This window comes from Amblyomma maculatum, chromosome 1 (genome assembly GCF_055883805.1).
Source record: "Amblyomma maculatum isolate TAMU_Amacu chromosome 1, ASM5588380v1, whole genome shotgun sequence".
Taxonomy (NCBI): Eukaryota; Metazoa; Arthropoda; class Arachnida; order Ixodida; family Ixodidae; genus Amblyomma; species Amblyomma maculatum.
In genome coordinates this window covers 178,040,032-178,067,018 of record NC_139344.1, presented here as the reverse complement: position 1 = coordinate 178,067,018, position 26,987 = coordinate 178,040,032, and the positions used below count along the sequence as shown (strand labels likewise).

Here is a 26,987-nt window from a genome sequence, read left to right as displayed (position 1 = left end):
AATATAGTGAGGTTTGTTATAATTTCCGAATTTCTCTGTCACCTGATTGACGTTCTGAAAATGGTCTGTTATCGAGTGCCCTTTCCGAAAGCCAATTTGGTCCTTTGGCTGATTAAAGTCTAAGGTTTCCTCGATTCTATATAGAGATTACCTTAGAGAATACGCTGCTCGCAACACACAGCAAACCAACTGGTCTTCAACTTTCCAAGACCTTCACATCCCTCACTTTGGATTAAGATAATGTTAGCGTTCTTCCGATATTCCGGTACGCTCGAGGTCATGAATCATTGCGTATACGGCGAGGAAAGTTCTCGCACAGTCTCTTCGTCATCTTTCAACATATCTGCACTTACCTGATTTTAATTAGCTGCTTTCCTCCTTTGTGTTTCTATTAACGCATTATTTGCTCAATTCCTCTTTCATAGCCGCACGATGTTTAAATCATCTCGCTACTGCCTCTATCATTATTGTCCTGATTATGCAAAACTGCTCGGCTGTTTCAACTATTATATCTATATTGTTATTGACATCCCCTTTATTGTCTCTTAGCGCATACATGGGATTAAGGCCTATTCCTGGTTTCATTTTGACCGCTTTCAATATTTGACCGCCTCTATGCCATGCTTGATTCTCTCCGTATTATATTTCCTTACGTCGAACCGCCTGCACTTATCGATTAGCTTTTATGGCCCCGACAGTTCCATTCTCTCTGAGAGGTTAGAAGTTTTCATGTCTTAGCGCACCTTGATCACACCTTTCGTCGCTTAAGGGAACTCACCGTTTTCCTAACTACCTTAATGCTTATATCTACGGCACAATACTTAATGATAGCGCATGTAATGATAGTTTGAAACGTCATTTCAGGCAGCACTAAAAAGCTCATCGACTTGAACTCAGCACCGCGCCCAAATGCTCTAGGCTATAGCCGCGATAACGTCTGAACTGTGCTCTTTTGGGGCGCTTATCGACATTACGGCGAATGAGGGAAGTGGCTTCATTCGATGTGCGGCGATACCGGTACAGGTTCAACCTATACCCGGGTTACATTTAACCGTTGCCCCATGACACTTAGCCCATTGGTTACAGATCTAAGGTCATCTCTGATTTCACGCTGTATAAAATGTGCGGGCAAACAAAAAGCAAAAACGTGCGTACGCAAGACTGGAGTCGAAGGAAAAATCACCGGCTGCTTCACCCTTTGCGCGCAGCGAAAGTGTACAGATGCGTCCTGCGCGATAACTAATAGTCGTTAAGATGGAGCCGTTGCGGGGTAGAGGCGCTCCCTAGCCCTCCGAGCGTCCCTAGGCCCGGGTCCGAGCGCGCCGCCTGGCGGTGCTGCGGCCCGTGGCGCTGCGGCGGCGGCGACCGCGGCGTCGCCAGTGAAGAGGGAGCCGATCCCGACGACGGGCTGCCGCCAGCGAGCAGCGGCCGCGAGGAGCTACGAGCGAAGCGTGCGAGCCCGCTGGGCCGCCAGCGCGAATGTGCGCCTTCTGATGCGCGGCGTGACGAGCACGAGCAGCGATGGCTTCTGCCGAGGCGACGTCGCCCGCGCCCAACATGTCGCCGGGCGAGCTGGAGTGCATGCGGGAGCGGAAGTGGTGGTGCTTCCTGCTCTCCAGCATCTTCACCTTCCTGGCGGGCCTCTTCATTATCCTGATCTGGCGCGCCCTGGCCTTCCTCTGCTGTCGCAAGGAGAAGGCGGGCGCGTACAGCCCCGGGGCGCCCAAGCAGCCGACCGCCAAGAAAGCCCCGGGCGCCGCCGATGCCAAGCGCAAGGCCGGGGAAGGGGCCGCCGAAATCGGGTTCATGACGGAGGCCAAGGACTGGGCAGGGGAACTCATCTCGGGACAGACCACCACGGGCAGGATACTGGTGCGTGCACTTCCTCCTTCTATGCGTCTGCGTGACCGAGGCTCGCTTTGCGTTCGCTAAGCCGGAGCGAAGAGCGCTTCTACGAGCGAGAGGTCGGTCTATCCTGTTAGTCCAAATTCAACGAAACCCATGCAAAGAGCTAAGCTTAGTTCGTGTGAAATCGGAGCTAGCGAACCTGCATCCGAGACAGGCTGCCGCTTCTCTGACGGCGGAAACTCGTCTGAGAGTAGATGAAATTGAAAGTGCATCGAGGACGAGGCATACGGAAGCAAATGTCTTGTTCTTCGTGTTCTTTCAGTTTCTGCTTGCCCAGTGTCAGTCGGTTTGCATGACGTCATAGCTGCGTGATCTACGCAAAGTGTGCGTGACGCAGATTTGGCGAGTCTGCTCGCAGCATGCGCGCACAATGCCCCTGTCGAGACGCGCGTTGTGTGTAGGAGCCACGCAGCGAGCGCAGGACCGTGGCCCGCGTTACCATGTGTCAAACGTTTCAGGCTCGCAGATGCAACTGGTGATACAGGTAGCACGAAAACGAGGGAGGGGAGCTTGGACATACGTGCAGCCGGGACCGGCGGAGCTAGCACGCATTTATCGCTCATCGATCATTGTAGCGGCAGGAGAAAGTAAAATAAAGCCCGCTTGCCTTAGACCGCTGACGAGAGAGGGAGAGCGCGGTTGCAGCCACATGTTCCAAAAGAAGCGGCCGCCTCTGGAGCCCATAAACGTTCGAGGACACGAGAACTGTGGTGAGGAAAACCATTCTTTCGCCCTGTTTTCGAGAGAGCGGCGAAGGAATAATAATAATAAAAGAGCTGTGAGGAGACGAGGCAGTGCGGCGCCGTTGCTGGGGCGTCAGAAAACAGCTTGTTGTCGGTCCGAGGTATGAACTACGCTCTTTAGTTCTGGCTACAGCGGCGCACATGTATAGAGTAATAATAACAAGAAGCGCATTCGCCAGGGCAAGAATTGCTTATTTTGCGAAGCATCTCAGACACGTCATACATGAATTATAATGTCGGCATGGAGCAATAGCCGCCAGCAACGTTAAGCTTGCTTGAAAGCGGCAAGACTGAGAAGTATACCCACACCTCGTTGAGGGGCAGTAGCGGCTATGAGATTAGTAAAGCCTGTTGCTGAGCTAAAGCTGGTGCTGCTTGGTAAGAAAAAAAAAAAAAAGGCTCATGAGCGCGACAGGACAAAAAGGTTGGGCGCATTGTCGTGATTGTTGCGCCTCGTCATTTCGCTTTTGCGCAAACATGGAGAGCACGACAAAATCCATCGGGGACCAGCATGCTAAGCAAGTAACTGCGCACGTTTGGTTTTTCAAGAACTGGCTTGGTATTATTGCATGCAATGCTATTTGCCGTGGACTCACTGGTCCCACGACTGGCTGTTTCGCTGGCCAACTCGAGCAGCCATCGTACGCATCGACAATGTGGTTTGCGACAGAAATTACAGGGTGTTATGTGGATTTGTGTAAGCCTTTCTGGCAATGCCGAGTAACCCAGAGCTACTAACCCTACCTCTGTTTCCTCGCTTATTTTTCTCCCAGCGCAAAACGCAGCGTGGCCCATTACTCATTTGCCTCCAGCTTCGTTTCGCAATCGTAACCACCGGTTGACGGGAATGAAATGTTGATTCTTTTGCCAAACGCTATCAAACACTGTAAACAGATACGGTGGGTTATACAAATCCACTTCGCTGCTTTGCTTGAACAGGGGCGCAGTTGATAGGCCACGCGTGGTGCATCGCGCAGTGAGTTCGTTTGCAGGGGGTCTTTGCTGAACTTCCCTGGCACGTCATTCACGACGGCGTACTCATTCCAAATCTTGGCTTGCGCCACGCGCGTAAACACAAGCGTTCTGCGATTGTCCTGACACAGGTGGTGACGCATTGGTCTCAACGATGACACTTGCGGAAAGTGCATACGTCACTGCTACGTACATTTTTTTTTACGTTTGATCTTGTAGTGGACCAGATACACACGAAACCCGCGAGGTGCTTCGTGGTTCTTTTCTTGTGCACACAGAATTGGCACGATGACATGGGTTGTTTTTCACTCGTCGGAGCAATACCCGGGCGGCGAGAGGCACCATGGGCTCCAGATTTATTGCTTGCATGTGCCACCTCTCGAACGCGTTTTGAAATCCCCCTGCTTGGTGCGTTCCCATTTCGCGCTTGTGTGCGTATTAAATACGGCCGCTTGGGCAGCCGGGACTGCTGCACTTGCGTAATCACTGCCGCAGAAGCAGCTTTTGGTGACCATGCGGTCGCACCAGGCTTGTCCAAAAAAGGCTCCGAATTGAGCCCTGGGTGCAGCTTGGCAGTGGAAACTTAGAGAAACTGCCGAAGAAAACGCGAGGCGAAATTTGTATTCTATGCGTGGTGTCGAGGTTTAACCTTTATGATGCCTATCGAAATCTATTACCATGGGAGGTCCCACCTGCAGTCTTGTACCATGGGACCTCTCGCTGTATATTCGTTTACGTTATTTTTTGATTCAAAAATAAACTTTCAATTTCAAGTTCAACCTTGCAGGAAAGGTTTCGGGACCCTAGAGATTAAATATCAAAAAGAAAATGGCAACTTCAAAAAGACCGTGCGACCTTAATCGTGGAGTGCGGGCCTTATTTTACGAAAGGAGTCAACGTTGCATCCGTACCCATATTTAGTTCGATATTTGTCGGACCACATTTTTTTATTGGCGCTTTCAGGAGCAGAGGATGACATGGAAGATCCACTTGAGCCGTACAGTGCATAGCTTACGCTCAATGCACTATATGTCTCATATGGTAGTCCATCTGTCTGAGATACCCGAATCACGTCACTCAAGCCTGCGTTGAGAGGTACTCCGCACACCACGGTACAGTGAATGCGAAAAGGAGGAAAGAAAAATTCGCTCAAATTTACTGCATTACTCAGGACCTTTACTCTTGGGTCATCGTTCGTGCTCCGGCCTTGTTGATTCAACTGCGGACACGATTATGACCACAAAAATGCCCTATTTGCAGTTGGTCAAGGGCCGGAAAATGCGACACATTATTGAATTTGAAAGTGACCTTGCGTACTGAGGTGTCAGCGTCCAGTTCGAACGGACATGATGGCATGCATGGCCATGTAGTTGATGTGAAAGGTTGTGAAGTTGGCAAGGCATTGAAATTAGAAAGGGACTGATTTCTTGTGCACATGTTCACGAGACAGTCTCAGGTGTTCTGGTAGCTGTCTTGTGTGCATTTCTGTGTGCCTTTGCGGGGGTCGTCGTATTCATTTCTGAGATATTTACGCTGTATTTTTTTTTCTTTTTGGAACTGATTCGCTCTCAGCCACTATGTGTTGGTGGCGGATGCTTCGAGTTCTTACATAGAACTTAATTTAAGAAAAACACCACGGTATATTGTTAGCATTTCTTCTGGCGCTGTTTTCTCGTCGCCAACTATAGCATTGACTGCTCCTGATGAATCATGGGTGTCATAGGGGTTGTCTTCGTAGAGTTGCTGAATTGTCTTTCTGTACTTTCCTAAAGTTAGTCGGCCGCATGAAAAATGCAGAGGGAGACGGTCGAGCTGAGCCACCTTCGGCGTGCCGTGACACGCCGCAGCCCTCCTGGGTCAGTAGGCCTGCCGAGGTCACCAGGCTCGTTGGGAACACTTTTTTTCCGTGCAGAAGCCTCACGTAGAGATGCCGCCGGTGTGGACATCATTTCGCCTTAAATTGTTTCGCTTTATTTCGTCTTTCGCATTTTGTTTTCTCTAGAAGCTTTATAAAATGACGTGAATATTCCTCTTCAGTAAATCAAGCTCCTATCCGTGCGACAACTCGCGCGAGCGGTTACTCTCAGTGCATAGAATTCACACTTCTTTTTTTACTGCAGCAAATATTAGATTATAGCGGCCGTTTATACGATTCCACCATGTTGAGCGGCGTATGTATTCACGCGTAATGCCCTCTTTATTGTATATGGTGCCCCGTCGCACTGGTGCAGTTGTTAGGGTACTCTATACTGCGGTGCCTTAGAATGCGGGATGGAATCCCGGCCGCGGCGGCTGCTTTCTGGTGGAGGCGAAAAGCTATAGGCGCCCGTGTACTGTCCAAAATGCACGTTAAAGAACCACAGATGGTCTACATTTCTGGAGCCCTCCATTATACAGTGTCTGTCATAGCCTCAGTCACTTTGGGACGTTGGACCTCATGAACCAAACCAGCCTAATCTCCATGGCAAACTTGAATACTCCATTAACCTATACTCCATTTCACAAGTCGTTCCCAGCATTATGAAAGGTATGGACGGCGTCTTGAAACGAGTAATTAAGATTGCCATAAAAAACCAGGGTGCCTTTTTCAAGATAAATAGCAAAAACTACAAGCCCGCCGAGAACGGATCTAGATGACGTTCAAAACCTTGTTCCCGGAATTCGTTCAAAGTTCCTATTTATGCACTTTTGAAAAGAGCATAAGTGGTGTAGGTGGCTCTTTGTTTTCGACAGGTAGAGTAATATGATTAGAGACAGATACCTTGCACCTCTTTCAGATATCTACTGTACAGATACCTACTGTATTTCTCTTTCTCGAGCAGATATTCGCGGAAGAGCTTTTTTTTTATTATTTTTATTCGAAGTGTTCCGCAACCTTGGCTTGCTCGAGACATATTCTGAGCGTCTAAAATTAGATATGAATGCTGTTAATTGGTTTCCTTTTTGCATTTTCTACGTTCGTGTAAAAAACTGGCTCCGAAACAGAGGACAAACACAAGCAGCTTGCAAGCCCTCTTCGCTCCTACTTTCCTTTCATGCCTCCGCTTTCGGCTGAATTCATTAGCACTCTTGCCACCGCGTCTATGGACGCCGATTCCTTGAAATATGAACGACGTAGCGCACGAATCCGGTGGGATATTGCACTTTTAAAATCTAGAAGGTTCATACGCATGTTGGAATCAGCCGTTTTACTGGTGGAAAAAAAAGCGATCGCTGCTAAAGAGCTTCATCTTCTGTAAAATTTTGCTGATAGAACAGCGTGGCCGGTTTAGATCTCCTTCTCCCAAGTTCCGCACGTGAAAGTGTCGTTACACAGCGCGTGCATAGTTTGCACAGTAGGTATCTGTCTTAAGGCGAAATCTAGCTATAGTGACAGTATGTTTCGGCGCGCAACATTTTGTGTGTATATGGTTTCGAAATGTCATTTGGGAGATTAGCATTTGGGGGTTGCATTTGCTACGACGTGTTTTGTGAAGTGAGTGAGTGCGTTCAATTCCTTTTCAGGGCCGGTAATTTTATGTGTTACGGGCAAAAAAAAAAAAAAAAAAAAAAGACGAAATACAAGGCAAATTGGTGTGTGACAATTTTCGGCTCTAGTCCGATGTACGTCGAGTGTGTTAGGCACGTTTGCCTCTCATTCAAATTAAGTTATCGACTTTTGAGGCAAGATATTGCTGAATAAAACAATGGCGAATAAAACTTTGCCCCCAATGAGACTATTCAAGGGACTAATCAAAACAATTTACGCACCTAGAAATTTGGAATAACAGCGCGAAGGACGAGGACTATCTATTCTATCTTCGTCCTCGTCCTTCGCGCTGTTATTCCAAAATGTATTACCAACTAGCCGGCACCTCAACGCTAGAAATTTGGATTTGGACTAATTCTCGGAAAGACTTTTTGGGCGTAATTTACGCAGACATTTTTAACTGCACCATTACAATAAGCACATCCGCAGATCATTTCTCGGCAGGCTTGTAATCTTATCGTGCTATTTATTTTCAAAACTGCACGTCATTGGCGTGGCAGTCTTAATTACTCATTGTGAGCGCAGGACAAAGTTCAGAATGCTAAGCATAGGAAGTTAGACAAACTTTATCAACGTTCCATAGCTGCTTCACAATTAATTTCAAAGGCGTAGCCTTTTAGTTTTCTATAACAGCTTTAACTACTCGCCTCGAGTGCAAGAAAAACTTTGAAGGCAAAATTCTGCCACGCTTCGTAAGCTTGGACCATTTCCATTAGATGGAGTATATGACAGTATGGTACAGTTACCTTCCAAGTAAAAGGTGTCTCGATCTCTGAAAAGTCTAGTTTAATTCAGTAATTTAGCACGCCCTAAATTGCCAAAGCCCTTCAGACTGTGCCCTAATTTTAAAACTTGCGCGCAAGAGAGGAATGAAATTGTTTAAGAATTGTATACCATTTTAGGCCTCAGTGGCGAAAAGCATCGTGCTTGATTACCTTTCTTTGCTTTATCTTTGTTGCTTATCTGTTCGTGATAAGGCCCAAACGCGAATTACTGTGAGCAATTACAGAGAAAGGATCCTTCGCGTCGAAGCCTATGCTATCGATTTTACAATGCTCTCGGAAAAACCGGTAATAAAAGCGCAGATGCGAATTGTCGGTTAGCGCTGCGAAAAGCATGACATCTTTATTTGAAATGGCTAAGATGTAAGGGCAGCTGTAAGAGGGCAAGTTTTTCGCTTATTTTCCAACTGCTCACTCGGACGTACGTAAAAATAACAGGCATCAACAAGCTTCGCTGACAGGTTGTTTTCGGGTTGTTAATAGGCGAATAAATGGGTGCCTTTGCTGAATAATTGGCCAGTCAGTTAATCGGCCACTTGGATCACGCCGATCGAACGAGTCGGTCACTCTGAAGACGTTTTCTTTAGTGTTTTTACCCGATGCGTGCGGCCCCTTTTCTCTCGAGGCAGTGGGCGGCCTCGTGCAATCTACCTGGCGTTTCCGAGCGTGGCGTCGCGTGTGTTGTTGATTAAGAGCGTTTCATCCGTCGTTCCTTGAGCCTCGATGGCTCTGCAGGGGCACGGAAAGCCAATGGAAGCGTGGGAGTGCTTTTGCGTGCCCTTAGCGTCAGTCGGGTAATTTGCCCGGCATTTCTCGGCTGCCGGAGCTGCTCGTCCTAATTGGTTCCCTGTGAATGCGTGCAACACCTTCTGCGTCTTGGCCGCGATAAGGGCGCGTGGACTCGATCTTGATGCCGAGTAATTGCGTTCACTGCTAGGGCTCTAATCCCCGGGAGCAATCGAGCCAGACAATATACAAACCCCTTTCGCCCGCATCGGTGTCACCGCGGAAGGTCTCAGTTGGCCTTTACCTGCGACTGAGCCCTCCGAGCACATGGTGCCGGGCCAATCCTTGGAGGGCAGCTCTCACAATGGACACGGCCTGGAATCGAGCCGGGGAATACAGTGACGGTGGCCGCGCTTCGACGCTCGCGCGCGTGGACAGACGCGTGCTGCTGGCGACGGCATGACCCGCCTTCGTAACTTCGCCTTTGGCGCACCTGGAAGGGGAAAACTGAGGCCAAATGCAGTTGCCTGCTTATGTCCATGGAAGTGCAAACCAACCGTTACGTAAACACACAACTATTAGCTGTCGGGGAACATGTCCACAACGCGCCCATTAGTGCTTCCACGCAAGGGTATTTGCGCCCTTCAAGGGAAGGGCTCCCATAAAGCATTCTATGTCGCTCAGCTGAACTCTTCCTGTTTCGCTGCGCCCATAGTTTGCTGACATTTCACTTGACGCTGGCTGCGTATGATCCCGCTGCGTGAATCAACACATGCTCGGACAGTGTAGTGCGCCAGCCGCCTCCTTCCGCGCTGCGGGGCCAGCGCCCGCGGGCGGCGGTCAGCCGAAGGGCGCCGAGGATGCGGCTTCCGTCGGTGCCACGAGGCGCGCCGCCTTGTTGCTGTTGTGGACCGCCCCGACTTGGATTCTGTCCAGCACCCGAGGTTGCCGCCGCAGTCAAAGTGCAGCTTTGTGGCGACACGCTCGGCCCGGCCGCCGCTGCAGCTCGCGCGGCGTGTGGCGGCAGCACCGAAATTAGTGTGGCCCCGGGCTCGGCACCCGAGCGCGCGCTCCCGGAAAATTGGAGTGGCGCGCGCCTACCCCTTCGCAATTAAGCGCTGGCGCCACCGATCACGCGCAGCTTCGCAGCGGCGCCTAATTTGCACGTCAGACACCGGGCGGGACGCTGTGGATGTCGGCCAGTGTAGAACGAGCTGCGGAGACTGCTGGGAGCCCGAGCCGCAGTTTCTCGCGCGAGATCCTTCACGGAGCGTAGCACACTTTTCACGGATATACTGCCTGTACGAATCTTTCCTGTCTGCGCACTCGAGGAGCTTGGCACCCTTGCCGAAAGCCATCGGCGTTTCATCGCGCTGCTGGTCGAGGCGGTGCTTGCTGCTGGACGCTATTTACGGCAATGGGAAAAATCACCCGGGAATGATTGCAATACTGACTCTGCGCTGTATTTTCGACATTCGTTGGTATCTGTGAATAGCCATTCGGTTGTCTGCGAACCATTATTTGGGCTTAGGCGCTTTTCGGCCGCGTAGGGTTGTCGATGTGGATCGACGTGGAACAAAGCCGGACTCGGCCGTACAGAATGCGTTTCGGTGTCGCGAAAGTAGCCGCAATTTTGCCTGCCGAGGATCCAAAAGATGGGCAGTAAGGTGCCGGAAGTGAAAGCTGAAGTTGCTCGCTTTTCTTGTGTGAGTGCGTGCGTGCGTGCGTGCGTGTGTGTGTGTGTGTGTCACAGGTTGCGAGACCGGCTTCCGGCCAGGAGGCTAAAACGTAAATTGACTGCGAAAACGTATTTATTATGGCGAGCTTCGCAAACTATAGTATACGTGCTTCATTGCCACCGATGACGAAGACTGTAGGCTAGGAGAATGCGGCATCGCATCCTTCACTTCTTCTTTCAGTCGCTGGCCTCGAATTCTTCGTGCGCTCGTAGTTGAAGCCAACAAAGCTTGCAATAAAGTGCTTTTAGCTTCTGGAATGGCTCATAAAAAGGAGGCAAGGTTGAGTAGAGAAACAACTGGGAAAGCTTGTAAGGTAAATGTCATCGGTTGAGACATTGCCATAAATGAGTTGGCGTTAAGGACTCTTGGTCTTCAACTCGATGCAGCGGAAGCGTACCACGCTCTCGAACAGAAGAGGAAAAAAAAAAAAAAAAAAGAGACATCTCATGGATGCGCTGCTTCGTACCTGGCCCATCCTTGCAGGCTGTCTATTGTCGGACGTTTGATTAGCTCCGAGAACCGCCGAATGGCGTCTTGGGGAAACGGGCGTGGTAAGAGCAGAACCGAGGCGTGCCCGTCTCGAGAGCCTGATTGCCGTGCGGCTATCTGCGCAACAATTTCTCTCTTCCGAAGCCTCATTAGGACATTGCGCATTTATCGACCATGCTGGTCGGGCGGGTTTGCTCCCGTTATTGATTTCCACGGAGAATTGCGTGCTGACTGCGACTGGAAGGCTTGCACGTCCCATCACGGCGAGATGAGAGAGAAAATATCGTTTCTCATTACCGCTGCCTTTTGTTATTGATACCAGTTGGTTGCCATGGCCAGCGACACTGTCTGAGTGTACGATTCACGTCGTTCCGTGCCGCGTTCTTTCTTCGTTGTGTATACAGGGATGTTCGTTCGTGGGCGTTTGTTTCGAGCGCGAGGCCTTAGTGCAAACTTGTGTCCGCAAACACCGTGACTGCATGCCATTGGCGCATGCGCAGAACGACTATATACTGCTCGTACTGCCGTGCGGCGCTGGAATCGTGACTAGGGCCCAACGTTTGAAATTGTGGCACGCAATTAGTGGTGGCCCGCTGATGTTTTGTACCGCAGTTGTTTGCTCCGTACATTGCGGGCTTCCTGAGTGGCTCAAAGCTAGCAAAACTATATCGGAACGGTCGTAAATGACTTTACGGCGTCTCTGTTCTTGTGTTATGAGCAGATATAGTTTAATAACCACGCTTCGCTTAAAACAGGATCAATAAAGGCAAACTCAGTTGTCTGCTCCAAAGGGTAAACTCGGGTATATGTGACACAAACTGGTAACACATCATGGGCTCTATTATAAAACTCCACAAGCAGCGAAATGCTAAAATGGAGAGAATCACCGGGACATCGTCCGCTTTATTTTTTCTTTCTTGTGACACCGAACATTATTTCGCCCAAATCAAACTGAATTCGTGCGAACACGAAACACTCCTCATTGCGCGTGACAACAGGGTATACGTTAAAACGCACGAATTTATTGCCAGATGTTAAATTGAAGTCTAAAATGAGCTGAACATTTGCCACCCATAACTGGTACCTCCTTGCCGCAAAAATTTGGAGGTGCCCATTAACTCGCCTATTGAAGTGAACTCACCATTGAAGTAACTCACCCAGGAGTTTCTTGAAGGGCGTGGCACATAGTGAAGGAGTTTCTTCACTATGTGCCACGCCCCTGCGATTTCACGTGCCAGTTAATTCCGGTATTAACGCTGCCTTATGTTTTCTGCATTCTGCCAGACACGTACTGTGCTCTTCCAGTATCCGCGGCATCTTTGTTTGCGGCGCCTTATTGGAGCTGACGATTAAACGATGGCCCAACAAGTTCGACTCACCTCTCTACTCCGGAGGCGCGGTAAGAGGCCATGGGAGGCCAAACCTTAATTCAGAATTCATTCACGACTTTGACGTCACGTGCGTGCGTAGCGGGCTTCCATTTGAGGGGATGGGGGGCTCTAATGACGCAGAATTTGGAGCCTAGTGTGACTTGCAAACGCGCCTAGCGCCAGCAGCCTTGCTGAGGCGGCACCTTCTCGGCTTACGCCTGTCCCCAGCACGTGTACGTCGTTACGTCCTTGGCTGTGTACACTGTTCAGCCACCTCTAGGTGTTTGCGCTGGTGTGCGGGAAGTGCGAAAGAGCTCTAACGACCAGGGGGCTAAAATGACCTATCGAAATTCGCGGCCGACGAGGACACCGTGCATGAAATGCGGCGGCGAGCGTAAGCGATTTCTTATGGCTGGGGCAGAAGCGAAGCCGGGGGGGAATCTGTGATCTCGTGCTGCAGTCTGGAATCAGCGTGGAAGGCAGCGCTTGATCTCTGAAAAAGCGACGAAAATATCTTATAGATGTCGACTATGGTGTCTCGTTTCACAGTCGAGTAACGGATACGTGACAAGCATATTTCCACCTCTTACTTTAATCTTACGAGGTTTATTTTTCTGAAGAATTGTGTTCGAAAACAAAAAACAAAAAAGGGGACGAAATTCACAGGAAGTTGTGAATTCAGGATACTTTTCTGCTTTTAAACACCTTAGCTTGGCGACCACAAAAGTTCCGAAGAAGCCTGTGCATCATGATTACAGAAAAAGAACAGCCCCACGAAGCAAAGCTCTCGCGCGAAAATCATGAGCGAGTATTGTCATCAATGATATTACGCGCTTCAGTATAGACATTTAATCAAAAGTTCGGCGGGGAACGCTACAAGGCTGTTCTAGAAGTGCTAATAAGTCCCGAATTTCGGGCGAGCAGAGAGGAACAACGCTGAGTGAAGAAAAGCCACAAACCTTAAAGATAATAGGTGACACAAACTTTTCTAGGATTCCGCGCAGGAACTATTGCGTTCAGGCTCTTCTGGTAACAGTCATAATTCTGCTTAAGGGAGGCAAGGTGTGGAAAGGCTTATGGGTGCTGAAGGTCGCGACCAGTGCATCTGCAAATTCAGACGTGTATTTTGGCGGTATATATGAAAGGGCAGGTAACGGACCACCAGGTGTTAAAACCTACCCGGGAATCAGGTCACTAGAATCAGTGGAGTGTGAACGGCTATTGGCACCAGGAAAAAAAAAAAAAAAAAAGTCTGCCGCCAGTTAATCTCAGCGTAGCTCGATGCTATAAGTAGTGTCGGGCCCCGCTGTGGTGGCTCATATTGGTTAGAGCACTCGGCTGCTGAACCCAAGGGCGCGGGTTCGATCCCGTTCGCGGCGGTCACTTTTCGATGGAGGCGTAAGGCAAGGCGCCTTTGTGCTGTGCGATGTCAGGGCACGGTAAAGAACCCCAGGGGGTCGAAATTTCCGGAGCACTCAACTACGGCGTCTCTCATAGGCTGAATGGCTTTAGTGCGTTAAACACTATGAACCAAGCCAAATCGAATAGCGTCGAATGGCTGGTAGGCCAGGTGGCCGGTAATCTTATATAGGACACCGTGAACAGGCGTCGATCAGTGACGTCGCAGAAGCGACCTTAACGTTCATTAGGGGAGCTTCAATAGGAAACTGTAATAAGCTTCTCGGTCGCAGCGCTGGGTCAGAAGAAGGCAAAGGTCACCGAACACGTCATCAACCGTCGCCGCTAGTGCGGCGAACGAATATGTCAGCTATGCGACACGTACGGCTGACAGATTTCACCTCAGCAGACTAAGAGAAGCAGTGCGGACATACCGATAGAGTCGACACGAGTAGAGACAGAGACGACAACAAAACGTATCGCAAGCCGCAGCTGGAACCGAATTCGACCAGTCTCTCGCTTTAGTATACAATAGTCCCCTCAGCACATCTATCGACTCGTGGTCTATTTTGCCGTGTCGATGCCCCGCTTGTTGTTCCCATAATGATTTCGGGTCGACTACTACGAAGTATAATTTTGAGGGCAAACAAAAAAATTGTTTTGCCTTTGTCAGTATATTTTCAAAATCTTGGTTAATGCAGAAAAACTTGGAGCTCTAAAACAGCTACCTTGCTGCTAAAATAGTCACAAATATATTCACTGCTAGGTATGGTAGGGTCAAAAGAGAAAGGAAGCAAGTATATAATGCAACCAGCTGCGAAAACGGAGGACAGCCATGACGCACTGAAAGAAAGTACGTCATTTCTCCGAGTCAGTGCTCTGCGCTTATGACGAGGTTGAAGTTGTGCTGCTTTCGCGGTCTCCATTTGTTCGCTTTAGAAACAGAGGTGCTCCAAAAGCAGGTTGCTTTATAGAAGCTAGGTTGAATGCCCACCCTTTGATTACGTTTCTGCCATGTTACGCAATGCTTCGGTTAGGGCGCCAAATAATATGAGAGAATAAAGCCGGCTGCACGGTTCCGCTCGCATATGCACAGTGGCATGCTTCGAACGTATACTTTCCAGTGAGTTGAGTTCCATGCAGGCCGCGGGTCATGCCTCACAAAAGTATGAGAATGATTCAATCTATAAACCTCGCATTTCATTCACGGTGCTTTGTATAGAAGAGAGAAACTAGGGGAATTAGGGGGACACTTAAGCTACGCCATTAAAAGTATGATGCGATACGTATCACACACAGACGATGTTTTCTGTTTTTCTTTTTTTTTTCATTTTGAAGCGAAATCTTCACTACGCCATGTAAAGTCAAGGTCGCCATGCCGGGTGCAGACCACCACTGTGCATGCGCACCATCATCTTCTTCTTCTTCCTCTTCTTCAACTTCTTCGTCTTCGTCTTCTTCTTCTTGTCGTCTTCCAAATCTTCTTGCTGTATTTTACCGGCTTCTTCTTCTGTAAATGACAAGCTTTACCAATGTGTAACCATTAGTAATGAAGATTTCGCTTACTTACTAGATTTAATCAAGCTAAACCATCTGCACTTTTTACTTTCTGAAATATTTTTATATTTTTTCCTCTCGTATCCTGGCGGGCAATGACTTCAAGGTACGCTCGGGCGCCGTTTCTTGAGATTTGATGCGTGCCAGTGTGCGTTAACCGCAACGCGCTGTTTGCGTACCATGGAGAGCCAGGGGACTTCACCGTTGAGGGCATGACGCAATAGCGTTTCACACACACACGGACGATTTTTTTCGCTCTTTTTTATATTTTAATGTCCTTTTTGCACACCGATACTTAGCAAACATTGGCTTTCTATCATGAGCATTCAGACAACTTTTTACCCCTTAACAGGGTTTTATTCTTCAATCAATTAATGAATTACATCCTAAATTTCTTTAATTATTATTTTCGAGCATTGCCTTTTTATTCTGAGCTATTTGACACTTTCGAATCTCCTTTTTCCCAATTTTTCATTTCTTTAATTCATCAATTAGTCAAAAAGTTACAATGATATCAATAACTCCTGATCGCCTATCCCACAGCTATCAATTATCACTAGAACCACAAATTATATGATACGATTTTTTTTTTACGTAGCCCCCGATTATTCTGACATGCGGTGCCGACAACTACTACTACTACTACTACTACTACTACTACTACTACTACTACTACTACTACTACTACTACTACTACTACTACTACTACTACTACTACGCCTACTACTACTACTACTACTACTACTACTACTACTACTACTACTACTACTACTACTACTACTACTACTACTACTACTACTACTACTACTACTACGACCACGACCACTTCTACGGCGACGCCGACGGCTTTTCGGCCGAACAAGGCGCTTAAAAAGGACACTCAGGGCAGCGTTGGCGGACAGGACGGTTTCATGGAACAGCGTGTTGTGTTCCCGGCGTATATCAGTCACAGTGGAGTGCATTTAAAACCCTGTTGAATGATGGTCACTGCTAGTAGTTTTGAGATATTTGTTGCGCGTATATTCACGCCCTCCTTTTTTTTTTCTTTACCTTCTTAGATTAAAAGAAAAAAAAAACATGAAGTGCGTAGAAACAAGTCACTCCTGTACTCTTTTTAAACCCCTCACGTACCTAACGTCTGGTAAGTTTAGCGTGGTGAATGAATGATGTCGGTTGAGTTACGTTCACCTCATTCGTTTGGTATAAGACTGATTCGCTCTATGATCAATGGGGAGATCTGTCACACTCTCGATGAGCTTGTGGAACAGCTTTCTACGCGAAGAAAACTGACAGACAACGGATGCGTGAGTAGTGGTCATTGCTGAAGAAATCATCAGCTAAAGAAACGTCTGCTCGGGTTAGTTCCGAAACCACGAGTGCAAAGCCGGCCAAGGGACCGAAAGGAACTTCGACAATGAACTCGGGCCATTTCTTCGCTTTCGCGACTTTCAGTTGTTGTTTCTGTTGTTCAATTACAACTCTTTGTGTTCCAGTTGCCAAACATTACCTAACCCCTTGCGTATAGGAAGCGTTGCCTAGTATTGGACTGATGCCAGTCGCGCTCTGAACCCGGCTAACGGCGTCGCTTTCATGGTAGCCTGTCTGCGTGCGTTAGCTGGAAACATTTCAGAATAAACATTTGGTGGAAGCAATCGATAATTATTTTTGCTGAAACCGCAATAATACACGGTTGTGTGTCTCATTAAACGCCTTAGGCTACGGCGTCGGTGCCAGAAAGGTGTTTTGCCAAGAGCCTGCAACTGTAGCTTTTTTTATCTCCTACGAAGTGAGGAGCTTATAGCGAGATTTAAAATAGGGTGACGCTATCGGGCAGGGGGATAGTGAAATAGTAGAACGCGAGCGCGTATGCCCCGAACGTTGCGCTACAAGGCCAAAATGTTTAGCGTGCCCCTATTCGCTCCGACTCTATTCCAAAAACTCCCTCCTAATTACGTTATCTCGTGCTCTTAAACGATGCAGACTTTCAGAGTAACCGTTTGCGTTGTTTTTCTTCCTACGTACGCTACAGCTAGTTTGTAGCCCATATAGTACAGGCGAGATGTCTTTCTCGGACTTCCCTCAGTAAATTGTGTCCTGCGGTCACTGCTACCGAATATAATTCAAATAACGCGCATCAAACAGCTTGCAACATGTCAAGCTGTTCAAGTTTCTTTGTTATCGCAATGTTCGCGACTAAGCAGTGCGTGCGATTATGCCCGTTTTCCCATTTCAACATGTGGTCGTGGAGCCCCATATGTATAGTCCGAAACTCCAGTTGGTCTGGTTCGAACCATCGTCGTTAACTTGCTTGTCTCTCAACTTGCAGCTCGTGGAGAACTTCGTCAGTTCTCCACAGTTTTTCCCGGGTGAAAGTGCCACGCCCCTGTTTGTTGGGCGATGGGCTTTTGCGGTGTCAATACTCGATGGGCGTGACCGCGTCTCGTTTCTGCTCTCTCTCTCTCTCTCTCTCTCTCTCTCTCTCTCTCTCTCTCTCTCTCTCTCTCTCTCTCTCTCTCTCTCTCTCTCTCTCTCTCTCTCTCTCTCTCCTCGTTCGTGGGTCAAACTGCTTGCTGACGTGTGACGCTCACCTGCGGATCCAAATTCCGTGCAAAAAAAACAAACAGAAATGGTTTGCGGTGGTGGCCATAAACACTAGCTAAAGCGTTTGGAAATGGCATGCAAGTCGCCAAATATATCGTTCATTTAAAGCTTGGTTTCGGGCTTCGCATGACTGATGCGAATGATGGCTAATGATTGCCTATATACTGCTCCGAAGTTGCTCGCAACGCCTAAGTGTATGGAAATTTCCTGCTCAGTGCGATGCTCTCCTTTGAAATCTTTGAAATATGTACAGATTTATGGTATCCCGTTTTCCGGGGAAACAGGGAGGGGGGGGGGGGGGTGTAACACCAGTTTCCACGGCAGTGCAGTCGATTATCTTGGACGTAGCCACAAGCAAGTTCATCAGTAGCCGGTGATTTGTAAGCGACGATGCCCAAAGCGCAATGTTTCTTTCGGCACTTGGCTCGTAATCCTGTCATATTCGACATCTACGAGGGGCCTCCCTAACCGCCGTCTTTCGAAACTTGACGGTTCCTAGCTGTTATGGCGTCTAAACAAAAGGAAGCTTCTCCGCTTATGTACATAACTGGCGGCACCACCTCTTCGCTGACGTCTCTATGGAAGGATGCCGATTGGCTCGTTTCCTTCTTATCGTCAGAGCGGTCAGCTTTCGATAATCCCAGACGTTACAATATTAATGAAGTCGCACCTAAGCAGCTGCAAGAACACGGTGGGCACTTCTCGCACATTGCATTGTTGTTCTGCGTGCTCACTCCTTCTCTTATCATGGCTCTGAATGCATGCAAACGTAATTCTCACCCACGTTTTTAGCGCAGGCCGGTAAATGGCAGTTACTGAAGGTACTGTATAAGGGAGGCTCCTCGCCCGGTGCTCCTGCTCGGATACGGATTACTCTGCTCAGTTATGATTTAGGCATTGGCTAAAGCTTCCTTTAATGCTGCTAAATTGACAGCAATATTTCTGGCTTTAGACATCCGCCTGTCTCGCGTTGATGCTGTCTCGTTAGAGTTGGCGTGGATGGACAGCACAAAGGACGGCCTCCCGCAGAGCGCCGACAGCAGCGACCGACCTGCTTCGTTCGAGGACGAAGTCAAGCGGCCATTCTAGCGCCTCACTCTCGGTGCTTCGTGGGCAAACGGTTGACTTGTGTTTGAAATGTCTCTTTCATTCGGACACGCTTGGATATATGTGCGTCCACATAATACTGAAAGGTGAACGTGGGAATTAGCTGCAGCTTTGAAAAGAACAAGGAAGAAAGTGTGAAACGTTAGATTCACTGACGCTCTTGTAATACGCCTTGTGTCGACATCGCTTTGGCCTCTTGTCACAGGTTATACAGGGCGTTTCAACCAAGGCTGTCAACTGTTTTTTTGTTTTTTTTTTTTCTTAATAGAAGTTTTGAGCTAGAAGGGCGCTTTCTTCGGGAGAGCATTGTCAGCAGCGCTGTGCATCAAAATAGAAGTGGGCAATCTCTTGAGGTTTCAAACTAACTTCATGAAACTGGCCACAAATCAAACCAACCATTTAGCCACCTGCAGCAACAGAACGACTTTGGACATTTGTCAACCTGCTGCGCAACTGTAGCCGTCAGAGGCGAATAAAGAAAAGATTATTAGAGCTACATTTATAGCTACATAATATAGTGAACCCTTGTATAGGACGTATTCAGGTGATGTCACTGGCGCCATTTTGTGGTGCAGATCACATTCTCAGCAGTGCAATCCAGAGCACGCGGAGATACAGCGATTAGATATGCCCACAGCGTTTCGCCGTGCTTCATTCGCCATAAAATGACCGCCACTGTGACGTAGGTACGTACATATACTCACTATGGCGATGAATGAAGGTGGGCAACCTCATGAGGTTTCGACCTAACCTCATCAGGTTGCCCATCTCTAACCAGCATGCAGCTGCTCAGACTGTAATAGGTAAGAGAGTAACTATTCAGTATTAGGCAACCGATAGTTGGCACGTCTTAGCAGTTGTATGCTGATCTACACAACCTGTCCCACCGCTGTGCTGAAGAAAGCGCAATTCCAAATTCATAAAGTCATTTTTTTTTTATTTGCTGACAGTTTTAGGTAAAACACCCTTTTTAGCACCTGGTCACAGACGCTGGCATACGTAAGTTACCACATCCGCGTCTGAGGTTCAAAGTTACTCGTTTAGATTGCACTGTCATGTATATATTTAGCGTGATAAGCTCGGCGACAATGAAATATTGACAGAGACGGGGCGTTATCTTGTTAATGATAATTTGGAGAAAGGGACTCAGTAGTCGCTTTGCTATTGGGACTAGAGCGCGGCATTAAACAGATTCGTGCGACCTGCAAAATAGTAAGCTAAGTACGAGCGTTGGTTCGTGAAAGTAACTAGGAGTTTAGTTTCTTATCATTGTCCTTTCAACAGGTTGTTGTGTGCCGCACATCTTATGTCGGTAATGGTTCTGCTTGTAGAGAAACGGTGCTACGCGTTAATTCTTCTGCGCAGTGTAGGGTTTGCTCAGTAATAAACGGAACAAACATTAAGCATCCAATAAACGAGTACTCCGTAGTAACCTGTGACACACTTTTTTTCTGCTTACTGACTTGAATTGCCTTTGGCGTATGATATCCAAAACTTATATTGACTTTAACAGAGAAATAATGAATGAATTCGTCTTCCTGTAAAACCAATAGTTCTTTCATGTAGAGCAACCCTGCCCATGCAGCTCAAAAGACAGTTAGTGCACGTATCGCTGTCTCTGAGAGGTTGATCATTTTTCTTTTTAACTTGGCCTTTTGCAACCTCTATAGAGTGACAACCGAATTCTTTGTTCTTCTGCGGTTCGGAGTCTAATGTATTGAACTGTTGTCTTCTAGACACGTCACGCATGACGGATAAATACGAACAGCTTAATGTGCCGCATTCTCGAAGGCAGCTATGGGTCAAGCATGTCCTACCCAAAACGCCGATGAAGACGGGGAAGATTAGCAGGCATGCATTAAAGTCGGTACGTGTCTCACGCGCGCAGTGAAAACAATGAAATTTTCAATATGTTTAGTTTTGTTGCATTATCGAGGCCAGGTAAACGCACGCTTACTGAGGCATTCTTTATAATTTTATGTTATCGCCAAGCAGGTATACAGTTCCTATCGCTCTCCAGTCTAATGACAGGTCGAACAAAAACGTCTTAAATTGAAGTCTTGTCGGCCAGGCGCTCTTTCTCATCTGAGGTGCCAGCTGTAGCAATGAATTGCATGCTTGTTTGTTCGTCGAGTCGTCACGTCTATTTAGGCTATTAAAGAAGGAAATTAAAATATAGTAAACTCGGTCGCAGATTTGCGCATAAAAAAGTTTTACTCCATTATCTTGTGCACACTTCAATCAAGTACACCTTGTCACGATGTGTTGTTTTCAAATCTCCCTCTACACGCAGCGCAATTTGGCTTTACTTTCTCGCGTCCACAAATCGACTCATTCTCTTTCTGTTTGTCCAGCAGTAAAAAAAAAATAAAAAAATGCACGGAAAAGAAAAGACGAGCGGGCGAGAATCTTTGCTCAACAAAGTTGCTCGCATGCCAGTGAGAATATTACACGGACGAAACGCGCGTTTTTTCCTGGGATTGTCCGTACGGAGACTTCGTCTTCCCCTCGGCGCACGCACAGTTCGCTCGTTTTTCGGGCGCTTTAGCCTCGGCTTTCGCCTCCTTTGGCGCGGCGCCGCTTGGCATTTTTATGCACAAAGGAGAAGCAGCGGCGTCGGCCGCGTTTCTGAAAAGAATGACGACGTCGTTTCGCGCTTGCCTTCTTTCTGCCTCGTGCTTTTTTCTCTTCCGACTGTCTCAATGACACGGCCTGCCCTCCAATATGGGAGCGTCGTCGCCTCGACAGCCGCCGCGGCCGTGCTTTCCAGTGTGCTCGCTTCCGGTGACAAAGAAGATGCGGATTCCGCCTCCCTTCACCGAGGCCCTTTGTGCTTCTCACGAGACGCGCGCGGCTTTCGCGACAAAAAGCGACGCTTATTTGGAACGCTCGAAAGGATTAAACAGGTTGACCGGAGTAGATTCTGCGGCGTCGTGGGTGGGTGTCTGCGGCGTAGATGGTGGGCGTTGCATTAACGCGCTTGCCGTCTGACTTCCTCTTTGCTCCCTCGCGGACGCCGGCATCTTCTCAAATCTGACGCCGACTCTCTCTGATCCCCGACGGCCGTTTTATTCGCTCGCTCCGCTTTGTGTTCTTTGAAGCAAGAGGATTCAAGTAAATTTGCATCACTCACATAGCGGACTAAAGTGCAGTCATGTTATTTGTGGTGGCACTTTCACTGGAATTAAACGAGCACGTGGCGCGTTGTAAGGAGAACGTCCTTTGCATAGGGCTCTTTAGATTTTCAATGCATCCCAAGGTCAGAAAATGTGCGGTGCTGTTTCAAGCGGTGCGGCGTTACAAGTTATGAATGAGATCTCGGAATTAGACGTTACATACGCATGTTCATCAGGGTAGGTGAAATATGTGAATGTGAGGAAGTAGTGGAGCCGCGAACACTCTGCTGCATTGGACCGTATGCATGCGGATGTGAAAGATCACGTTGTTAAAGCAAAAGCAGGGCTGAAATAGTGAGCATAATCGCCCAACGCGCTGTTTTTGCTTTTTTAGCATAATTTTATAAATAATTTGCGATGAAGAAATTTTTAAAGAAACACTTGATAAGCATATGAAATGACCATGCGGTTATAACGGTTCCAAATTGCAAGGTAAGGGGTGTATTTTACTTCAGTTCAATATTTTCTAACGGTGAAAATTTAATGGCACATTTTCGTGCTCTCGAAACACAATCATCCTTAGAAAAAAAAAAAAAAAAAGTTGACTGTAACGTGCAACTCATGGACTGAATTTGGAATCTTGAAGCCAAAGCTACAAAATTCTGAGAATAGGACGAATCTTAGGGCTTTTTAATTGTGCTTTTTGTTTCTTGCTCTCGGTTAACATCTGGTTTATTTATGTCGCCATCGCAAACGTTTTATATCATCCCCTCTTCTTTTTGTTGCCAGAATGCGCCGAAAAAGCTTTTCTTTTTTTAATGTACACATGTTCATTTGATGCTGGTCTTTCGAGAGCATATTATTCTCTTTCCGCGAGGCACGTTAGCGATGTGAGTCAGTAAGTACATGTACACTTTTCGGCCTTGCTGACTCAATCCTATTTCCCCTAATTTCCCTATATTTGTTTGTTGAATCCCACTTAGGTGCCGTTTAGCCACCTCTAGGTACATATTTTATGGGCTGCCCTCAGCACGAGTCACGAAGGGCTTTTGAGGCCGGCACCGAATCGCTTGGATGGACGCCCTTTCATCTCAATGAAGTAGCTGACGCCATTTAGCTGCCATAAATGAGCTCAAATAAAGTGGCACATGAGTTCGATATTTAAGTATTCGTACCTGTCGATTTTCTTCCTACGTGCCGTTCTCTTGCGCTCTTGCTGTTGCGAATCATACATGCGCCTGTGCGTTTACTTTTGTGACCAGTATTCGTTTCTTCTCGAGATGTGCACAAAGGAATTTTTCAACATATCCTTAGATAATAAGCAAGGATGTTGTTCTTATCTGACTGGTCAAGATATTTCAGTCTTAGTGCTTGACTGCTGTGCAAAATGTTTGTTCGAGTTGTTGAAAAATTTCGCCAGTTATTTAAGTTCAGCGCTGAGAAGAAGCGCGGGCAGCCGTTGGCAACAATTTCAAATCGATCCAGCTATACTCGGGGGGACAGCTTTTTGTGGCTATGCAGCCAAGGCTACTCAGGCGGGTCTTTGCTTAGGGCGGATTACTACACCAATTGCAGAGGGACCGAGGAATATTGAAACGCGCTTCTAACTATATTTATTAGATTTTTTTCGCAGATCTGAGTAGCGATGCTGTTGTAATCAGTTTTCTTGGGCTTTGTTTTGTATAAAATTGCATTTTATTGCCGTTGGTGTGATAATGGAGGAAAAACATTGTCTCTGAAGAACTACTCAATACTACTGTCACACATCACAGAGAGAGCATGCTAATTCTAGAGATGCTGTAAGTGCAAGTCAATAATGTCTCATATCCGTGGCATAAGACCGGAGGCGTCAATGACCGGCAGTGGAGTGGTGGAAGACCTCGAACAACCAGAACGCGGGAGCTGCATTTGGCCATGTACAGAAAACGAAAAAAGCAAGATCTCCTCAAAAGCCTAAGCAATATCGCCTAGGAGCGCTGAGTTAGCAGCGCAGCTCTACCCTGCAGTTACTCGTCTGTCGTACCTAGGCCTCCAAGTACAGAAATCAACAAAATGAGGTCTGCTCAAGGACGAAATGAAAGCCTACAAACTGGAAAAGTGGCACATGTTGCAGCAGCCGGGACGCGATGAAGCTCCAAATCAGATTTTTATTCACTCTAGCAACTGGCCTTGAATTCGAAAAACCACCGCGTCCTGTTGCGAACTGTTCTCTGCCAAGTGTGTGAGTGGAAAAAGAAAACCTTTTTCCCCAAGATCATCATAATTTCTGGCGGGATTTCAGGCCTTGAGGAGACGATCGGAGCTATTTTTTTGTGTGTGTGTGTGAGAAAATAGGGTACCTTCAACGCAAATACACACCGCGAGCTAATCCTGGAGAGCGAGGTCATTCCCGAGGCTCAAGAGAACGCAGGAAACGTATAGCTTCAGCAAGACTGAGTTTGAGCTCATAACGCGGAGTAGAACCCCCTTGTGTTCTGAGGAAGACCTCCTCACCTTCTGGACAAATGAAGTTTGGCCGACAAATCTCCCCGATATCAAGCCGTAAACTTCGCTGTTGCGGGATAGCAGTGAAAAGAAAAGCAAGCTTTTTCAAGCACAAATCGAGTGGATCGCTGAACCTTGTTTTGGAGAAGGCCTGGAACGAAATCAGTTCAGAAACCATCACAGCTATTTTGAAGAATTTTGAGGATCCTGTATTGAAGCGTACACCTAGTAATGTTAAAAATGAAATATAAGGTACTGTACGGAGTCGAATACACTTGAGAAAATGAGCGCCTCATTTATTTTGTGCGTTGAAAACTTGTCTTTTTTTTTTTTGCATTACTGTTGTTTTTTCGATCATTTTGTAGTTTTGGCACATCTAGCCTCAGTTACGGTTTTGGTTTCAGTTCTGCCTTTATGCTGACAATTACGCAGAATTGTGTTGATCGAAGCCACTGAAGGCTAGAGGCTGTGTGAATGTATATCCGTGACTAATCTCGAACACTACGTATGTTCTGAAAACAAGCGCATTGCGAAAGCGTACAGAAACCGACTGGTAGGCACAGCAGACGCGACCCAAGTATGCTTCGCGGAACTCCCGACAGCCGGCGCAGTGATCGGCATGGGCACGCGTACTGTAAGTGATGTTATGATATACTTACTCTATACTAACTGTATGCTGGCTAGGAGTGTAATGTACCATTGATTTAATAATGAAGTGAATAATTCTGTTATGGTATATTGATCCCGATCCGCGAATTTTCTGGAAGAACTGTATTCTGCTGCGCAGTGGCATGGTGCGTTTCGACACTATAGCTATACCATTGCGTAGCCACAGAAAATTGTCCTCGAGTATGCATTCATCCATTCTTGCAGTTCGCTTTTGTGATGCTTGCGGCTTTCCACCCACACGTCGGTGTCCGTCGGCGTTTCGACACGGAAGGAACGATCGATACAACCTTCGGAATAATCATGTGTCGATAACCCGAAGACGAATTGGGCCCGAACGTAAAGAAAGTAGCCAAATTTTCAGTCATACACTTTACAATCTGCCTGTAAATGGCACTTCACCCCAATGCGAACATGAATGCGGGAAAGCCAGAGAAGGGTGAGGTGTGAGGAGCGCTGGAGTCTATCCGACTGTTGCTCCCTCGCTGGGGAGTCTAGGCCGTAGCGCTGCGCCTATTGCTTGCAAATGAACGCACGGAAGAGTGCCTCTGATAGGTCTCACATCCACCAGGGCAAGGTAGTCCGTCTGTCAATCGTCATTTGAGGCGCCAGGTTTTTATTGGGCCGTGCGCGCCCGCATGGCACCTTATCAACTCACCGGGGAAGAGTATTTACACTTGACTAAGCAGCTAAATACACAGCTCATTTTCTGGCGGACACGTTACCGGTCAAAGAAACATTGGGCTATTTGCCGATGTTATTTGCCACCTTACAAAAGCCTGCGCCGAAGGCGGGGGGGGGGGGGGGGGGGGTGACTTTGGAACTACCAGCCATTCGAGACTGGAAAGAACGGCTGCCGAGCGAGGTGAAGTAGTCTGACGAATAATGGTGTCTTCGATGACTGCTCGAGCTTCCGCTTGGCGTGCCGAGAAGGAAAGAAGGAAGAGAGCGCGGCACGCGATCTCGGCGCCGTACTACGGATAGTGTCGCTGGCTTTGGCTGCGCGGTGCGGAAACGAGGCAAAATGAAGCCCCGCCGCGCGCTTCCTCCGCCGCCGTCGTGCGCAGCGGCGATGGATGGACGGCGCCCGCTACCTGCGTGCCTGTGCCCGCAGGAGCTGTTCCTATTAATAATGGGCGTGCGCTGGATGAGGGGGCTATTTGGAGCAGGCCTTACCCGGCGGCGCTCGGCAGCCATGGCGGTCGCAGCCGAGGTTTTCTGGGCGCGCGGCCCGCGCGACGAGGCAGCCTTCGCTGCTGCGCTGCACCGACCAGGCGTCACTTTGACCTCGTTCCGTCTGGGCGCCGCTTGTGTCTGGCGTGTCCCGCTGCTCAGTGTCCGCGGTCGCGCGTTACACTGTGTCCGAGGGTGAAATGTTTGCTCGCAGGGGGGCTCGGAAGGGCGAAAGAGAGCTGTGCGATGGCGACAGCCTTCCTCACTGAGCTCGTAGCCTGTGCCTTCTTAATAACGAAAATAAGTTTGAGGTCAGGAAATCATTTGTATAGTAAGCGGCGTGCAAAACGGAATAGGGTGATGAAGGAACATAGCGAGGAAAGAAGGCGTGCACGTGTGTGCTAGCGACTAGCTGCCGCAACATTCAAGTCATCTGCGCACACAAGTCGGTTTACCTGCGCTCCGCCAGGCGGGAGTGAGTGTTCGCGTCGGGCGAGTACGGGACTGGTGTGTTGCACGGGGAGGGGGGTTCTTTCGCATTCTGTGTTCAGCTGTGCGCGGGCGAGAACGCGCGCGATTGATTTGTGTCGGCGGGAAAAACGACCCGCGCCGCTATTTGCAGAACCA

At 48.1% G+C, this 26,987-nt stretch overlaps 1 protein-coding gene across 2 annotated transcripts in view; it reads left to right on the top strand.

Moving 5' to 3' along the window:
- The first annotated feature begins 1,366 nt into the window (after nt 1–1,366).
- slo (calcium-activated potassium channel slo) overlaps nt 1,367–26,987 on the top strand; it is a 172,042-nt gene continuing 146,421 nt past the window's right edge. For both annotated transcript variants that reach the window (XM_084589655.1, XM_084589656.1), the window contains exon 1: nt 1,367–1,872. In XM_084589655.1, the coding sequence (XP_084445781.1) occupies nt 1,522–1,872 (351 nt within the window). In that variant the 5' untranslated portion in view covers nt 1,367–1,521. The remainder of the gene's footprint in view (nt 1,873–26,987) is intronic.